The sequence below is a fragment of the Octodon degus genome, unplaced genomic scaffold (genome assembly GCF_000260255.1).
Source record: "Octodon degus isolate 3935 unplaced genomic scaffold, OctDeg1.0 scaffold00018, whole genome shotgun sequence".
NCBI classification, from domain to species: domain Eukaryota; kingdom Metazoa; phylum Chordata; class Mammalia; order Rodentia; family Octodontidae; genus Octodon; species Octodon degus.
The window spans coordinates 14442615-14459777 of NW_004524594.1; the positions used below are offsets into that span (position 1 = coordinate 14442615).

The 17163-nt window shown below is 53.5% G+C and overlaps 1 protein-coding gene across 2 annotated transcripts in view; it reads right to left on the minus strand.

Annotated features, from left to right (window-relative positions):
* Positions 1-1699: 1699 nt before the first annotated feature.
* Nat10 (N-acetyltransferase 10) overlaps positions 1700-17163 on the minus strand; it is a 36344-nt gene continuing 20880 nt past the window's right edge. For both annotated transcript variants that reach the window (XM_004627059.2, XM_023710653.1), the window contains exons 12-29: positions 16684-16820; positions 14941-15065; positions 14348-14498; positions 13811-13907; positions 12813-12929; positions 11991-12092; positions 11823-11897; positions 11500-11616; positions 10650-10783; positions 10455-10503; positions 8043-8139; positions 7849-7959; positions 6918-7090; positions 6281-6400; positions 5522-5620; positions 4916-4989; positions 3722-3805; positions 1700-2471 (exon numbers count right to left, since the gene is read on the minus strand). In XM_004627059.2, coding sequence (XP_004627116.1) covers positions 2363-2471; positions 3722-3805; positions 4916-4989; positions 5522-5620; positions 6281-6400; positions 6918-7090; positions 7849-7959; positions 8043-8139; positions 10455-10503; positions 10650-10783; positions 11500-11616; positions 11823-11897; positions 11991-12092; positions 12813-12929; positions 13811-13907; positions 14348-14498; positions 14941-15065; positions 16684-16820 — 1971 coding nt within the window. In that variant the 3' untranslated portion in view covers positions 1700-2362. The remainder of the gene's footprint in view (positions 2472-3721; positions 3806-4915; positions 4990-5521; positions 5621-6280; positions 6401-6917; positions 7091-7848; positions 7960-8042; positions 8140-10454; positions 10504-10649; positions 10784-11499; positions 11617-11822; positions 11898-11990; positions 12093-12812; positions 12930-13810; positions 13908-14347; positions 14499-14940; positions 15066-16683; positions 16821-17163) is intronic.

Sequence of the window (17163 nt, forward strand, 5' to 3'; positions counted from 1 at the left end):
AGTCAGCCCCCTCCTGGCTGGGGGGCCAGTGAGGAGTTGTCTTTGTTCGGGCTTCTTTGGCCTCTTCTATCCGGGTGACAGCGTTCAGAGCAGGCCTGTCTGAATTCATTTCACAAGTGACATCTCCCGAGACCACTGAGCTGTTGAGCTATACAGATGTCACTGTCTGGGGACCAGATGGTGAGGGCTAGGGAGGCATGCCCTTTCGGGTTTGAAGGAGAACACACAGGGAGACCGCACAGAGGCTGGTTAGAAGCGGTGCTTTACCAATCCACGAAAGCACCGGGACTCATTCGGCAGGTGGGACCCTCACTTCCTTTTTCAACAGAGGGGACCACGTTCCTGGGAAGACAGGGCTCCCAGGCCACAGGGCTGTTTCTGAGCCAGGCAGAGCGCATGGCGCATACTCTGCTGCCCATGTGGGGCTCTGCCCGGCTCAGGCCAGTCCTATTCAGTAGTCTCAGCGGGCAGCACAGGGGCTAATGGCACCCGCAGTGCCAGGCTCTCCCCCTGCTCCCCAGGGCCTGGAGGTGGCGCCATCACCACCATCCTGGGGGCAGATCTGACCTGGAGCACAGGCAGAAGCAGCCTATACGGGGGGTGGCCCATTTGTGGCTGAGCATGCACGCGAGAGTGGACGGCTTATAAAGACAGTAAATCACAGTTCAGAAGCTGGAGAGCCGGGCCAGGGGGCTGCACGTTTCTGCTTGTAAAGAGCTTATAGAGTGCAAAGCAGTACCAGCACCGCCACACGGCCAACCCCTGCACCGTCCAAGCAGCTCTCGTGCCAGCCCCACCCGACTGCCCCACTTTCGCGCACAGATGAACCCTTGCCTCCGCAGCTCCCACTGCCCCAGACCTCACAGGAGGCCTCAATTTCAACGTGAGTTTCACATCACAAAGGTGCCAAGCTCTGAGGGTCACAGCCAGTGTCAGAGCACTTCTGGGCTCCTGGCCTGAGAGCCAATGTCCCCTTGCTGCCCAGGGCAGAGGCAGCAGCCAGCCAGGGACTGGACCCTGAACAAGGGCTTCCTCACCCACAGATCACACACCTAGACAATTCTGACCGGGATTACTTCTGACCAACCATCTGGCTTCGAATACTCTCACTCTTAAGAAAATCAGTCCTCTTTTGAGACAGGTGAAGACATCCCACCTAAGGAAATTTTCCTGTTCCTCTCAGGAAACTTTGGTATAGATCCAGTGGAGGGTCTGTGGCAGGAGGCAGCAGAACGAGGAAAGCAAGAGCTCTGTCGCCCAGTTCCTGACAAAGGCAGCACAGCCGTTCTAGCAAGGGCCACAGAACCTGGGCTCCCATCCCATCCTTCCACATTTCTACCAACCCAGGGTGACCTAGAGAGCTGAGCAATAGTTCCATTTGGACTGACACCATTAAACAAATGTGCCAGTGTGTGGAAGTCACCAGATAATTTGTGCCCAACAAGCAAGAGACCCCAAATGACATGGCAGAGATGGGGGAGGAAGACATGGCCAGCGGACTGCCAGCTGCCGCACAGCCCTTCACGGTGACCACAGCCCTGCTCTGTACCTGCCCCTTCGCCCACAGCTGGGCTTAGGAAGCTCCAGCCACAACACACAGCCCCAGCCTTGATCCCACGCCCTCTACATGCTCTCCCTGCCAACCAGAAATGGCAACAGGCAGCTCTCCAGGAATGTCGTGACACCCGCGGGCAAAGGGTCTTCTAGAACGTTATTTATTAAAAATAGATTCTCTATCCCTCTGCTAGCCCTGTTAGCAAAAGGGCCTTTCCCAACTGACAATATAATAGGGCTTGCAGACTCCTGCTCTATCTTACTTTAAATTAAGGGCTTAGGCTTCTCTGAGACACTGAGGGCAGCAGGGCAGCTGCAGTCAGAAGCGGAACAGAAAGTAACATGAGCACATGCTGGAATACACAGTAGGCGCCTGCTGCACCTCTGGGTACACCAGACCTCCTGCTGCCCGGGTGAGGGCCTCGGGACAAGCCCATGGTGGGCCCCAGAGGTCCGCCTAGAGCATCATGAAAGAGCTGTGTACTTAGGGGCATGGAAAGAGTCCAGAGTCTGCACGGCTTCCCCAGGCGTGGGAATGAGCGTGAAAAGCCAGCCCAAGGGGACAGGGAAGCCTATGGGACACAAGGGTCTGCACGGAAGTGCAAAAGCTCTTCCCAGCCACAAGCAGAGCCCTTGGGGAGGGACTGCTCCCAGCCAGGCAGGGCTTAGAGATGGCCAGGGGCTGTGTCCGTGCTTGCCGGGGCCCTCGTGATAGGCTTCTACCCATCCAGGCTGCTGCCCAGGTCAGCCAGAGATGGTTTGGGAAGTCAGGGAATCCCTTCATGGGCAGCCACCAATACCATCTTTACTATTTCTTCCGCTTCAGTTTCATATCTTTTCTATTCATATCTCTGTTTTTCTTCAACTTCTTGTTCTGTTTGGGTTCCTGCTTCATTTCCAACTTCCTTTTCTTGTCACTGGAGGATAAAACACAGCAGGCATGAGAGAATGACACAGCACAGATCTCAGGCTGCTTGCTGTGAGCTCACTTTGCTTTGCTTTGTCTGAAAGGGGTCACTGTGGTCTGCTGTTGATCAGGCATGGTGTTCTCTGCAAACCTATCAGGGTGCTGGGTATCCCGTTGGGGCCGGGGACATGTGCTCCAGGCCCAGCACCTGCTCTGCCTGAGCCAAGACTGGAGGAGCAGAGCTCCCTTCCCAACTGAAGCCTGGGTTCTCTAGAGCACCACATGCACCAGCCTCCACCAACATCCAGGGTGCCACAGGAGAGATCTCCCTACCACACCCGCACCACTGCAGTTCTGCTGAGATCCAGTCACCCAGGGAGCCCCAAAGTCAGCTCTCAACACGAAGATGCGAAGCAAAGCCTGCCATATTCCCATCAAGCAGCCGCCTTACAGTGAAGAGCCCTCAGTGGTGAAAGATTGTCCGCAGCACTCAGCCCATACAACAGACACTATGCAGGCAGAGTAAGCAGTTCACTCTAGGGACAGCATGACATGAAGTATGTCTCGTGATTTAAAAAGGAAAAAAAAAAAAAAAAAAAAAAAGGGAAGACAAGCAAGGCTCCAAGGATTGCCTAACGGTGGGCTAATCAGCATTTTACCTCAAAAAGTACTCACTTGATCTACTCTGGGTCCCTGGACACATGAGCCAACACCCATTCACGCTGGTGCAGGAAGCTCAGCGCCAGCCATAAGGGCCCAAAGAACAGCAGAACACATTTTAAAGTGTAGTACAGGAACAGCAACAGGTAGGCCCCATAAACAAAGGCCCTTGGGCTTTTAGGGTATAGACCAACACTAAGAGTCAGAGAGCTGCGCAAAGCTGGCTGACAGTAACCCAGCACGGCAGCTGAACAATGGCTCTGCAGCTGGCCCAGCCGCCCGAATGCAGCTGTCCCCCAGCTGCAGGCCTCCCAGGAAGCGCCGCACCCGAGGCTGTCATTTGCCTGGTGCTGCTGTCCCAAGGCCAAGACCCGGGCCAGAGTCCTGCCAGATTTGGTTGGCCACGGTGCGGGGCTGCGCCTCAGGCTGTGCTCTTGGCCTGTGCCTGCAGACGGGCTACAAATGTGGCACCAGAGCAGTCCAGAGGAAGAGCAAGCCAAGGGTTCTCTCTCAAGGTCTCCTGAACCCCTTTTCTCAGGGACAGCGGCAGAGCAGCAGAGGCAGCAGCCTACAGATGAGCGGCAGGCTCTTGGTCCTCACCTTTTCAGGCTGACGATCGAGGCATTCTGCCCAGCTTTGCTCAAAACTTCGTTCCACTCTTCATCATCTCCCCGGATGACATATCTACAAAAAGAAAGGAAACAGTGGGCCCTGCTCAAGAGAAAAGACTTGCTTAAAGGGCAGTATGACAGTCCTATCAGATACTTTAGCCATAAAAGCCAGGTTGAACTGTCAGGTTTGAAGAATAGAGAGGGGAACAGGCACCCAGGCCCAGCTCTGCTCAGTTCCCCAGGGCAGAAGTGTCACAGGACCAGGGGGCCAGACCTGCAGCAGAGACCAGTGAGGGCAGTCGCACTGGACTCTGTCACTGCCTTCTTCCCTCCTACCTCCAGGCAGCAAACACCAACCCTGGAGCTGGGCCCCTCCCTTCCCTGCTCCACCCACCCCTTCTGCATCTAACAGTCCTAGTACTTCAAGGTGTGGATACAAAAGCTAAGAGCAGAAACTACAGCTCAATACCATGCATGGACTCCTGACCACCTGTATCTCGTGTCCAACCACCACCATCAGCAATGCGGGCGCAGACAAGGGGGGGCAGGCTCATATTACAGTTATCGTTAGAGCCTGGCTCTGCCAGCACTATCAGATCCGCCAGCCCTCAGGGGTGAGGAACTTGTGACACCACAGTAAAAGCCCAAAAGGGACAAGGAAGCCTAGGACACAGGTCTCCTGAGCAGAGGACTTTTGTTTTAGGCAAACATCCATACACAAGAGCAAATATAGGGAAGTGACCAGGAAAAGTGACTGCTCAGTCAAGTCCCAGACCCTCCTGTAATCCCAGCACTCCAAGAACTAAGGCAGAAGGGTCAACACTTCAAGCCTGGGCAACTTAGTGAGACCCTATGTCAAAATAAAGTTTTTTGATGAAACTCAGGGCAAAGGCCGTGGGACCAACCCCAAGTACTACAGAAGAAAAAAACACTGAATGCGAATGTGACCTGCAAGCCCAGTCCCACAGGACTGCTAAGGTATACTGTGCAACCGGACCCAGGAAGCTCCACCCTGGCACACCAGCCCCATCACATTTCGGTCTGCAGGGGGCTTTACTCTGACGCTGTCCTGGGAAAAAACTTCCAGAACACCTAGGCCATGAGTCAGAATACCACCACAGGCAGACTGGGCTCTGCACTGGGGCAGGGGCCTGGCTTGGTGCAAGCAGGAAAGGGCCCTTACTGCGAGAGGTCCATGTCCTTCAGCTTCCCCACTTCCTTCTTGTGCTTCTCCTGGAACTCCTTTGCTGCTTCATCCTATGGCCAAGGATCAAGGGAGCAGCAGGTCAGTGTCAAGGGGGACAAAGTGAAAGAGGAGGGCCAATGTGACAGCCAGGGAGCCACTGTTGGCAGCTCCTAGGACATTAAGTACACACATATATAAAAAAATGCAGGCAGGTAAGCAATGGTGCTTGTAACCTTATTGGTTAACCATAATTTTGTCCCACCTCATGCCCCCCTAAGTGAGTTCCCATGTTCTCCATCTTAGACCCACCTCACCACATGGTTTTGCTCTATAAAAATCTCTACCAAAAGCAGCTTCCCCGGCCACCCGCTCGGGTCCACCTTCTGTCCCTCTCTCGGACAGAAGCTTTCTTTCCCTCAATAATATTCTGCTCTTAAAAAACAAATGCAGGTAAGCGGCTAAAAGGACAAACACACTCCTTACACAGCAGGTGCTCGGCTCTCATGCTCACGCACAGAGAGGCACAACTCCACACCCTACGCACCGACGTGCACGGGGCAGCCACCTCGCATCCACAGGCCGCGCCCTGCAGAAAGGACGTACCAGGTCATCACTCAGGGTCTTCAGCGTGGGCTCCATGACCACATCCTTCACTGCCACCATCTGCTCCTCAATGGCCTTTTCCTGCACATCGTTAAACAGCTACAAAGGACACCACAGAGAGTATGAAGGAGCGCCAGGGATCCCTGCACACGCTATATCCTGACATCTAGTATTTTTGGTTTTTGTTCTTTTTTTTTGAGACAGAGACTGTCAGTAGTTCACACCAGCCTCACACTCTCACTGCATCATCCTCCCAAATGCTGGAATTACAGGTGTATGCAAGCACGCCCAGTGGGCACCGTGTGCCCTCCCAAAACACCAAGGGATGCTCTGCAGTGCAGGAGCACAGTCACAGCAAGAGTAGGAAACACACCCCAGCGTGCCGTGCCGGCCCTGCCCCCAGGGTGCACGAACATGGTAACTGAGACTGTGCGTGGTGGTGCGCATCTGTAATCCCAGCACTTGGGAGGCTGAAAACAGAAGGATCACTACGGGTCCCATCTATGTAGTGACACCCTGTAGACCCTGTACCAAAAAAAAAAAAAAAAAGGAAATACAGACCCGAGAAGTATCAAATTCCCAACAGGAACACCCTCAGGGAGAACTCAGAATTCTAGAGATAGCTGACACCCCTAATTTCATAGTGTAGGAAGATCTGCAGCCAAGAGCCAAATGGTAACACTCGCCCACCCTCTGGACAGAGGTGGGCATACTGCAGGAGTGGGAGAGACCAAAACCCCACTGCCAGGCCCAGCTTACCTTCACTACCTTGCGGATGATCCGGTTGAAAAGCCCCATCAACTGGCCGGAGGGCAGCTCAATCTCCTTTTCCAGCTGGTCCACAGACTTATGCTGCAGGCCGATCCCCAATAGAAGAGCCTGGAGCATAGAAAATCAGCTGGAAAAGCCTTCATGGAAAGCCCTGGCCTGTTCCAACCATCCCAAAGCCCAGAATGAGACCAGCACCCACCTATTAGAGCTGTCAGATTTACCCTTCCAACCGAAGCAGAGTGGCAGAAATGACAGACAGCGCTGTTTAATTTTGTCATCTTCTCTTCCACCCTGTTACTGAAACCCCCAGGAGACACTGCCCCTTCTCCCATTCTAACTTTTATTATCCTGACAAACTTCTACTTTAAAACTGGCCTCCTGGGCTGCTCAGGAGGAGTTACAGCAAGGCAATATGGTAGGTGAGGTCTTAAGAACATGGGCCCAAAGTACGGCTGCCCACTAACTCCACAGCTGGGCACTAGCCTTCTGGGCTACAGAATGAGACCAACACCCACCTATCAGAACTGTCAGAATCTGAATTGCAGACCTACGTCCAAGGGCCCCACCGACACCCAACGCATACAAGCCTCCCATCTCCCCCTCCACACCAGCACCTGTCACCCACCGACTGGGCAGCAGACAGGGCCAGGTCCCCCAGCTGGTTCAGGAAATACAAGCGGGAGATGGCCGGGATCAGGTCCATGATGAGGTGATAGTCGACCATGTTCCGCGAGTACATCTCCAGCCGCTTCAGGTCATAGGGCAGGAAGAGTGCCTCTAGCTCCCCCCGGCCCAGGACTGTACAAGTGATAAGAGCCAGATGGGTCAGATGGTATTCATGAGACAGCCCTCGAAACACAGGAGCCGTGTGACAGTGCCAATACAGACCCAACTCAAGGCTGCCAGCCCCACTGCCACGCCAGCATCGGGGACAGCTGGCATGTGACCCTTCCTCAGATCCCCATCCCAACACAATGGGCCAAGCAAAGGCTCTGTGCTGGAGGGCCAGAGGGCTGCCACCTCAGCTTTCCCACATTGTGTCACTGCTCCCCAGAACCCCACTTATAGTGAGCCCACCTGCCCAGTTCTATCACAATGTAACTGGCAAAAAAAAAAAAAAAAAAAAGCATGCGTCGATATGTAAGTAGAGACGTGTGCATGACACAAGGAAAAAACTGCTTTTAACTATTCGAACAGAGCCAACCTATTCTGTGTGCTTCACATGCTGACCCCAGGAGAGGCAGGCAGCACATTCTTAGTGCAATTTCACCAATATGGAAATGGAGCCTGAGGGAGGCAGCTAGTTCCCTAGATCCGAGGACTTCACTTGGGCTCCAACGCCAGCTGCTGTAGCAGCCGTGACACCAAGTCACCTCCCAGAGCCCTTCCCTGATGCAGAGGGCTACATGTGCACCAAGGCACATCACGGGAGCTGGGGCCAGGAAGTGGGGGCAGAGGGGAGACTGAGGATTAGAAGCAGGCCGTTGGCTCCCAGGCCAGAGTTCTTCCTGAACAGATGCCGCCCCAACCTGCCACCTCTGCCTGGCCCCACTCACCCGGCTGAGCTGGCTTCCCCACGCTCCTGTTCTGGATGACGTTCAGGGCCACAGGAGGAGAGAAGGTGCTGAACTGGTAGGAGAGCAAGGCCAGGAACCTCCTCCGGAAATCTGCGGGAACAGCGGGCCAAGCTGGTGACGGGGACACCAAGTGGCCGCAGCGCTGTCCTGCTCCACTCCACGTGCACGCTCACCTTTCCAAAAGGCCCCAAGCCAGGCTCCCCGGTCAGCCTCGTCCTCGTCTGCCAGCGTCTTCAGCATGATGCATGAGTGTTCTCCGGTGAGGTCATTCTGAGGGAACACACATCCCCATTTCCACCGAGAGCCCCTCTCCTGGCTGACCCAGCAGGGGGCTTCTGCGCCCTCCCCCACACTGTACCCAGAGCGGGCCTTCACCCTCCCATTCCCACACTGCCTAGCCCACGTACACTGAAGGGCCCTCGAGCACCATGCGTGCAGCCTCCTACGAGCTGCCATGGAATTGAGTACACCTGCGCCACTGCAGTCCTGACGTCTGCCCAGACTCACGAAGGACAGCCACGTGCCCCTCTGAGGCAGCCGCCAAAGCCAGGTCACAGAGTCCACCCTCCAGCCAACATAGCAGAAAGCCCAGGGCCAAAAGGCCAGCACACAAAGTACAGGCTCTGTCAGGTGCCAAAAGCAGCGACTAGGAGACCACAGGTTTCAAAATGTTTTACTGTGTAACAACAAAGCCTAAAGATATCTAACAACCTGAAGAGCGTGTGGGGAGCTAAATGCTGGCGCTAAGTCACGGAGCGCAGTGCGACACTGGGCCACAGCACGCACAGCAGTCCACAAGGAGCGCAGGTACCAGTCTCTGCTCTGACCCATCTGTGCTGCACCTCCTGGGACACAAGCAGCCCAAACGCAAGGTTCTACCCCAGTCCCTCCTGACTCCATGCACCTCTGAGACAAGGTCCTGCTTGCTGTGTAGTAGTCCAGGCTGGGCTGGAGCTCACCTTGCAGCCCAGGCCTGCCCCAGGCTCCCGTGTAGAACAGGGGTGCAGCACCATGCCATCTCTCCAAGTCCTTCTTTAAACTCTCCAGTGGACAAACAACAGGAACCTGAGACCCTCCAAAACACACTCCTTCCCCACAGATGGCCTCCCTCTACGCAGAACTGGAAGCCACCAGAAAGCTTCACACCACTGCTGACTGGCACCGTGTTCCCAGCTCTGGACCTCCCATCTTGTGGCATGGGATGCGGCAGCGATCCCTCCCAAGCCCTGGCTCCCACGGCTTCCCCTGGACCACTCTCCTGCCTGAGCAAGCCACTGCCACATGCCTCTGCACCCGTCTTGGTGCCGGCTTCCTCTCACCTGGGAAGAGTGTCTGCTCATGGCCCACCTCATCTCTCCAGCACTGTCAAACCCTAAGGTCAGCTCCACTCTCCTCCTCACTCCAGCAGTGATGGGCACTCCCTCATTTGCTGCGTGTTGCAGTGCTGAGGCAGATCCCAGGGCTCTAAGCTTCGCAGGCAGGCACCCTACCCAGCCTGACTCTTCTTGTGACAGTCGCTCACCCTGACTTCTGCCACCACACTCCCGATGTATTCCCACACCGTGAGGCTGTGACTCCCCAGTCTCCCAAGCTGACCTCCTCCTCGTTCCTGGCCCAGACTCACCCTCTTCCGCTTTTTTTTTAGGAACCAGGGATTGAACTGAGACCCTTGCACTTGCCAGAGAAGTGCTTATTCTACTGAGCTATCTCCCCGGCCCCCTTCTTCCTCTTTCAACAGCTTCAAATATTTATCTACTCACTGAGCAAAAGGACATGAAACTACATATATACTATATAATAAATGCTACATGCTAGCAATACAATAGCAAACAAAACAGACCAAAAAATCCTTATCCCACAGAGTGTGTTCTAATACAAATATGCTTATGACTCCCCAGCTCCAATCTGTGCAGCCCCAACTGCTTCCTTCAACTGTGAACCTCTGCAGCCAAGGGGCACAGATGCTGGCTGTAGTTTCAAGATCGCCCCGAGACCCTTGCGCCCCCTTCTCACATGGTAACTGGCTTGGTTCCTCCGCTGCATCTCTCGCTCTGACGATAGCTCCTACATTCCGCTTTCTGCTGTCCTGACACATTAGAAAACAGGCTTCGTTGACTGACCTGATGCTCTGTGGCCACCAAGTATCTTTCTCTGCTAAAAAAACTACCTCTTACCTTCCCTCAGTAATCTGCTATGGCACTGTCACAGACAGTGATCACAGCCCTCCTTCAGATGCTCATTTCTAGCCTGAGTCTACTCAGCTGCTTTGCCCCTAAGACCATTTTTCCTTACTTTTACAAATTCAGTGCAGGCATCATCTGCCCGCAGGATTTGGCAATCACATGAACACACCCCTGGTACTTTTGCAACTTCACGCTGAAGCACCAGGCTGCCCCGTGCAGCGGGGGAATTGAATGCATTCTCTGAAGGCCTCCCTAGGACAACGGCTACTTCTGTGCTCTTCAGAGGAACCCTCTTCAGCAGCAGAAGGACACTCGCCAGGCAAAAGCAGCAGGAAGACACCAGCCTTCCAAGCAAGGACACACCTGCCACTACCCTCACCCTCTGCCTGATGCCTCACTCACAGGAGTCTGTCTTAAATAGACAGGGACAAATCCAGCCCGTTTCCAGAACCTGCAAATAGACAAGGAGAGTAAGTTGCCAGGGCCCCCTTGGCAGAACATCTTCGACACAGGGGCACATCACACACAGACAACACCTCTGAACTCTTCTTTTTCAAGGCCAAGAGAGAGATGCCAGGAAAAAAATCAGACACTTACTTGAGGAGCCTGGGGGTCAGGCCATAGGAAACCCCCAGGTAATCCAGGCGCTCCGCAGGCCTCTCGCTCAACTTGAGGAGCAGGGGTGGCAGGTCCTTCCGGGGAGTGATGACCTCTTCCAACAAGCTGACGGCCTGGGGAGAGGCAGGAAGAGGACACCGGGCACTCAGAGGGACAGCGACAAACAACCCTGCTGGCCCACACGATGTCTGACGGGTTTCTTGGTTTGTTCTTGTGGTTTTCACACAGAAGCCAGTTAAGTGATCATCCTCAGGTGTTCCAAATGTCTACATATGTGTGGAGCCACACTGGCTTGAACACAGAAAGGGGCCACATAGTTTAGTAATGTCCAACATTCATCAAGGGACAGAAAGAAGTAGGGTTTGGAAAATCCCGCTCTGACCTGACAAGGTGACAAGCCTCTGTGGCTGTCATTTTTAAAGCCACTTCCCTAGCTTCCCTATGAAATACCATACAGATCAATGCATATGCAAAAAGCTGACACAGCCACTAGCGCCAGTCATCCTTAACTAGGAAAAGACAAGAGCTTGCTGGAGTCCGGGCTTAGTGTTAGCAAAGACCGCAGGCCAGGGAATCTCAAACCTAACCTTACGCACCCGGCACCTGGGGAGCAGGGCTAGTGCCTGGATGGCTTCCTCAGAGGCCGGGCTCACAAGTGTACACTGCTAACAAGTTCCCCGGTAACGCTGAAGGCACTGGCCTGAAGACCTTGGCCTCAGGTTGGAGAGAACAGCTGCCTTTCCAGCGGGAGCTCAGGCCCCTGCCGATTCTCAGACCCACAGAACAATCCCCAAGAACCAGGACAGGCGTGTGGCCGGCACATGCTCACCTCGCTGCTTACGGTGCGTATTTCTTGTGATGCCTCAAGGACCTTTTCCTCCAGACACAGGAACCTGCCTTCGTAGTACATCTGCAGCAGCTGCAGAGCTCGGCTGCCATAGCCCATCTGTGAGCAAGAGGGGGCCACGGCGGAAGAGATATTCTCAGCCTGCTTATACCACTTCCACCCCTGTGTTGGTCCGAGAGCCTTCCCTGTGCCTGGAGGAAGGGTTCACAACCTGCTTCACAACCAGCTCCTTACGCACACCACCAAGCACACCTGCCCTAAAGAGCTGCCAGCTGCGTGGCTGGAGTGGCATGGGATCACATTACCCCTTGGTAGTCCGGGTGAACAGCAATGCGAACAACCCTTCCACCAGAAAGGCCACCGAAGTCTGGATCTTGGAACTGTGCAGGAGACATGAAACCATGTTCACTAACACAAACAGCCTCCACAGCACCACCTCTGCCCACTCAGCTGTGCCAGGGAGGGCCCTTCACCTGCTCTGACACTGTCCACGGGATCAGGTCCCCCGAAGCCTTCTTGCCTCGAGACAGGCTATTCAATATGGACTGGCGAGAAATCTCTCCCTCAAGGCACACCTGAGGGGAAAGTGGGGCAGTGCAGCCACAGCCTGCTCCAGTTTCTAGGTGTCCCCATGTTGCTGGTTCTCTGAAAAGGCCAGGTGCTTCCACTCCCTTGCCCCTGGTTCAGCCCTGAAACTGACCAGCACCATTCTAACAGAAACCTTTACTACTACGCTCTGCGGTAATAAGAGACCAGAACACAGACATCCTTATGGCCCCAAAAGTAAAATCCACCAATAAGAGGTTCTCTACACGTCTGCCTGTGCATGCAACACTGAAGACGGGATGCTCACCCAACTGTGCAGAAGAGTGTGCACTCAGAATAACTCAAGTATCCAGTAGCACAATGGCAGAACAAATTATCACAATGTGTATAATCAAACAGTATGTAGACTATGACTGAGACACTGCTTAAAAGAAAAGCAACTACCAAATACTATGATCCTACAACGATGAAAAGAAAAAACAAGGTAAAACATATATGCCAGGCATTAGAAATTTCCCTCAATTGCTTCATTTTCCAAGTACCACATACTGCTTTTGTAATAGACAGGAAAACAAGCTCTGCCTTTTACCACCCATGATCAGTTTCTGTGGCAGCTTCCTGCCCCACACCCCCATCACCTCCCTTTACTTCACAGCCACTGGCTCCAGGCCACGATTCCAATGCTTCTCCCACGACAGTGGTCAAAAGTGCAACCAAGTCAAGGACACAAGGGTGCCTGTACTCTGTACCTGGACAACGGCAAGAACTTCGGGCAGGGCATTCTGGGTGGGGGGCACAGGAGGCAGAAGGCAGAAGAGGTGGTGAGCAGGAGCGTCTGACAGCATCTGGAGATCGTTGGGAGAGTTCTGCGGGTACAGGGGATGGTCAGCAGGAAGCACTCCTGCTCGCCCTTCACATAGGAGGCCGGATGCACAATGGTCCTCAGAGCCACGGAAGGCAATGAAACGCAGCAGAGTGCCTCTGTGGCACCGTGGCAAGCCTGAGGCACTTCAGGGGGCTAACTGGGACTGAGCATCCCAGGCCCACGGTCCTCCCAGCCCAGATGCCTATGGTGTAGAGGAAGTACATTTAGGGCCATTTATTTCCCAGAGGGGAAGGGGACTTTCTCTAGGGAAGCGGCTAAGGGATACTTCAGGAAAAGCTGCTGGCACATACAACTCTTCAGCTTTCCAACAGACTGTTCATCAAAATGCTACCTAAACACTCAACGCATCCTTCCCAAATTGCCCCATCATTTCTAAGATTCTCAGTCCTCTGATTTGCTGCTCCTGTGTAGTGAGACCCTGTAGACCCTGTACTATGCACATACATACATACATACATACATACATGAAAAACGAGCTCAGCAGTGCAAACCTGCTATTTGGCTTTGGGGCAAATGATGCCACTGGGTTCCATGTATGATGGTGTCTGAGCCTATCAGTTTGACAGGCAGGCGAGAAACACAACACCCTTTCAGAACAGGCAAAGCCTTCTACTCTCACCAGCTCCCACTCACAGAGCTACAGGCAGGAATTCCAACACAAAACTGGAGGTGCACAGGAGCCGCACAAACTGCTGGGAAACATGACCCTTCAGCAAAATCGCTGCACCTCACGCAGGCCATTTAAGGCCCACTGGAATGGTCACCTGAGCCACTGGTAAGAGAAGTGTTTCAAGTAAAAGGACACCAAGGGTACTGCAGCTACTTCCTGCCGGAGGTTGCCCAGGGACCAGCTGCAGGTACCTTGTAGTGAGACGCCACGTAGAGGGCCATGAGCCGCTGCAGGAAGACTTCAGACGCCTTGTGGTAGCAAAAGAGGGTATCCCGGTTAACATAGTAGCTGGGCTGGAGTCAAGCAACTGAACCGAACCAAACAGAATTCAAAACACAACAAACTGAAAGACAGATTCCACTCTCCTGGGGGAGAAGCCCAGTGTCCCAAGGGAAGAAGAGAAAGGAAATCAAGAATGTCACAGAGAGGGCACCGTGTGCTTGCTGCAGCACACATGCTATAGGTTCACCAACACGGTTCTATGGTCTTATTTCTGACACAGGATCTATGTTCCCCAAGCCGCCCATAAACTCCTGGAGCTCCAGTGACGCTCCTGCCTCAGCTTCCTCAGTCAGCACAGGGACTACAGCCATGCACCACCATGTCCAGCAAGACTATTCAAGCAGGGCCTTTCCTGAGAGAAAGGTCCTATGAAATAAAGGGCTGGGACACTTGTCGTTTCTGTACCACCCTATCACTTTCACAGGGCCAGGAGACTAGGAGGATACAGTTCACAGGCTTCAGGCAAGGGGCAGCCAGAGATGATCCGGGTAATGCTGAGGCAATCCAGGCACAGCAGGTCACTCAGCCACTTCTCCACAGCGTCCCCAGGGGCATATCTGATGGACTCTTGGAGGGAGACCTCATGCAATGTCCGCGCTGTTACCCACAAGAAACAACTGTTAAGCATCCACCGTGTAACAGAGCAAGAAAGCAAGTTCCACTTCATCTTCTTCACATGGTGAAGAGTAATACTGCACACATACTGCACAAGAATTTAAATTGGCTGGTTTTCAATTGTTTTTGGCAGGTATTCCACTTCACCTGATACCAACCCCACAGTGACATTACTAAGTCAGTGCAGCAGTGCCCCAAGACAGGGACAGATAAGGCTCAGCCACCAGAAAGTACAAATCTAGCTCCCAATTGTCACTGGATTGCTCTTCTTAGGAGAAATTTACTTCATCACCTGGGGACTCAGCCTTTCTGTCTGACAGCAGGGTTTAGAACTAACCCTGAGGTTACAGGAGTAGCAAGGGTCCATTCAAAGTCTAAGCGGACCTGCTGTGACCTGCAGGGCCTCGTCAAGGGTTACAGGTACCTGATGCCAGTCTGGCTGTCATCGTGGTCTTGTTCTCGGCAGTGGTGCTGACCTGGCTCTGGGCACTCTGCTGACGGAGCTGCTGAATTAGCTTCAGGGACAGTGACCGGCCAGTGCCCTCGTAGCTAGGAGAAAGACAAAGACAGCCAGGCATGAGCTCCCCAAAGCACTCTCAGGGGCGGGACAACCTGCTCATCTTGGAGGTGCCAGCCTAGCACCCCCATGCCAGAGGAGCTCGTGTCTGGGCTCAGGTGCTGGCACCCACTCAGCACCTTGGGGCCAGAAGGTCCACTTTTAAGCTTCATTCTCCAAAAGGCATTATTCCACTCACCTCACAAGACTCTGGCATGAACAAAAACCACAATCTAAGAGCTGAAAAAGGTGACCTAAGGAGACTCTAGCACAGAGAATCTTGACCAAAGTTAAAACAGCCAACAGGAGCAGCTACCAGAATGAATGCACATGCAGAAAGAATGGAGCATTTCCCATCAGGGAAATTAAGATAAAACAAATTCACAAGTGACTTGCATGACCACTTTCACTTAAAAGGTGGTAGAAAATGGCTAACTAAAAACTTAAAAAACAAATCAAATCACGTATACTGTGGTCACTAAATCAGCTCTTCTCGCTTTGAGCATTTGCTCTTTGTTGTCAGAAGCACGTATGACTGCAGGGCACACACTGGTTGGCAGAGTTCCCACTTTAATTCTTAGTATCAACTGTTCCATAGCAGTCATGAGCACACTTAAAGGCTGTACACATACTTGCCCTTGCTCCAGTACTACTGTAACACATGATCCAAAAGCCAGAATTCTGAAGTGCTCCGTTCCCCTTCCCCAACCCACATGAAGCCCTTCCACAGGAATTCCACCCACTCTTTCTGGAGGATGGGGCGGTAGGGGGACCATGATGAGTGTTTATAAGCAACAAAATTTAAGTCTAGGATTGTCATAGCTTGTGTCTAGATGACCCCAAAACTCATGCAGTCATCAGGGGGCTTTTTCAGAGGTGGCAGGATTTAGAATTTGTGATGCTGACACTAAGGTGTCCAACTACTAAATCAGCCCACCGACAGCCCTGCACCCACCCTCAGCTGGTAGCCTGAGTGACTGTCAAAGGGGCAGCAAGCAGCTGCTGCGGGAGCCTGCAGCCCCACCTACCCTGCCATGAGCTGTTTCTCCTCCACGCTGCCTGTCTGCCCCCTGCCCTGCCATGGAGCCAGCTGACTATGGACTAAGACCTCTACCAGCAGTGAGCTAAGTAAATCTTCCCTCCTCTAACTTTGTCTGTCAGGTATTTTGTCTCAGCAACCAGACACTAGTGCTGCTATTCATGGATTTCTTGAAACCTGACTACATCTACAGATAGGAGACAGGCATCACATGGGTTCTGCTTAGGGAGGCTTTTTTTAGAAACGGTGGCTCCTTTTGCTGTGTGTGTGTGTGTGCGCGCGTGCGTGCGTGTGTGTGTGTTGATCAAACCCAGGACAGCACCATATTCTGGGGTTACACTCCCAGCTCTAGGTCCCCAAGCTCTTCAGTCATGCGTTGCCCACTTAATTTCAGACCAGAAGGCCATGGCAGCCTAGTAAGAATCCAGCTCCTGCCTGAGAAGTCCTCAAGAGCAATGAAGCAGCCTCCATAGTCAACAACTCAGCTCTACAGATCCTGCACACATCCACTGCAGGCCGTCAATGCACAAGAACCGACCACGGGAGTCCCGACTCCAACCCAGAGGCCTTACCCATTGATGGTGGATGCCATGAAGACCAGGTAGGGCCCAAGGAGGTTCTTCACCAGGGGGAGAGGGATGGCGGCCGCTTCATCGATCACAACAAGTTCGGCCTGGCCCAGCTTCACTGCATCTGCGGGGTGTATATACTGCCAGGAAGAACATTGAGATGAAGAGCGTGGCCGCCCAAGCCACAGCTGTGACTCACAGGCGCTTGGCCCTGGGCTCTCCACTCCCTGCCTCCTCGCTCAAGGCCTGTTTTGCTTCTGGCTGGCGGGGCAGGAATGGGGTGGCCGAGGCGTCAGACACCAGCGGCAGGGATAAATCAGGGCCGCCCCAAGTGCTGGCCCACACATGCCACTGAACTGCACAGGGCTCCTCCTGCTCTATGAAAATACCAAGCAGCCCAGCCAGAGCTTGGCTTAGAATGTGCATAGATGGCGGAGGCCTTTGCTTTCCTGCTTCCCTTTTTTTTTTTTTTTTTTTTTTTTC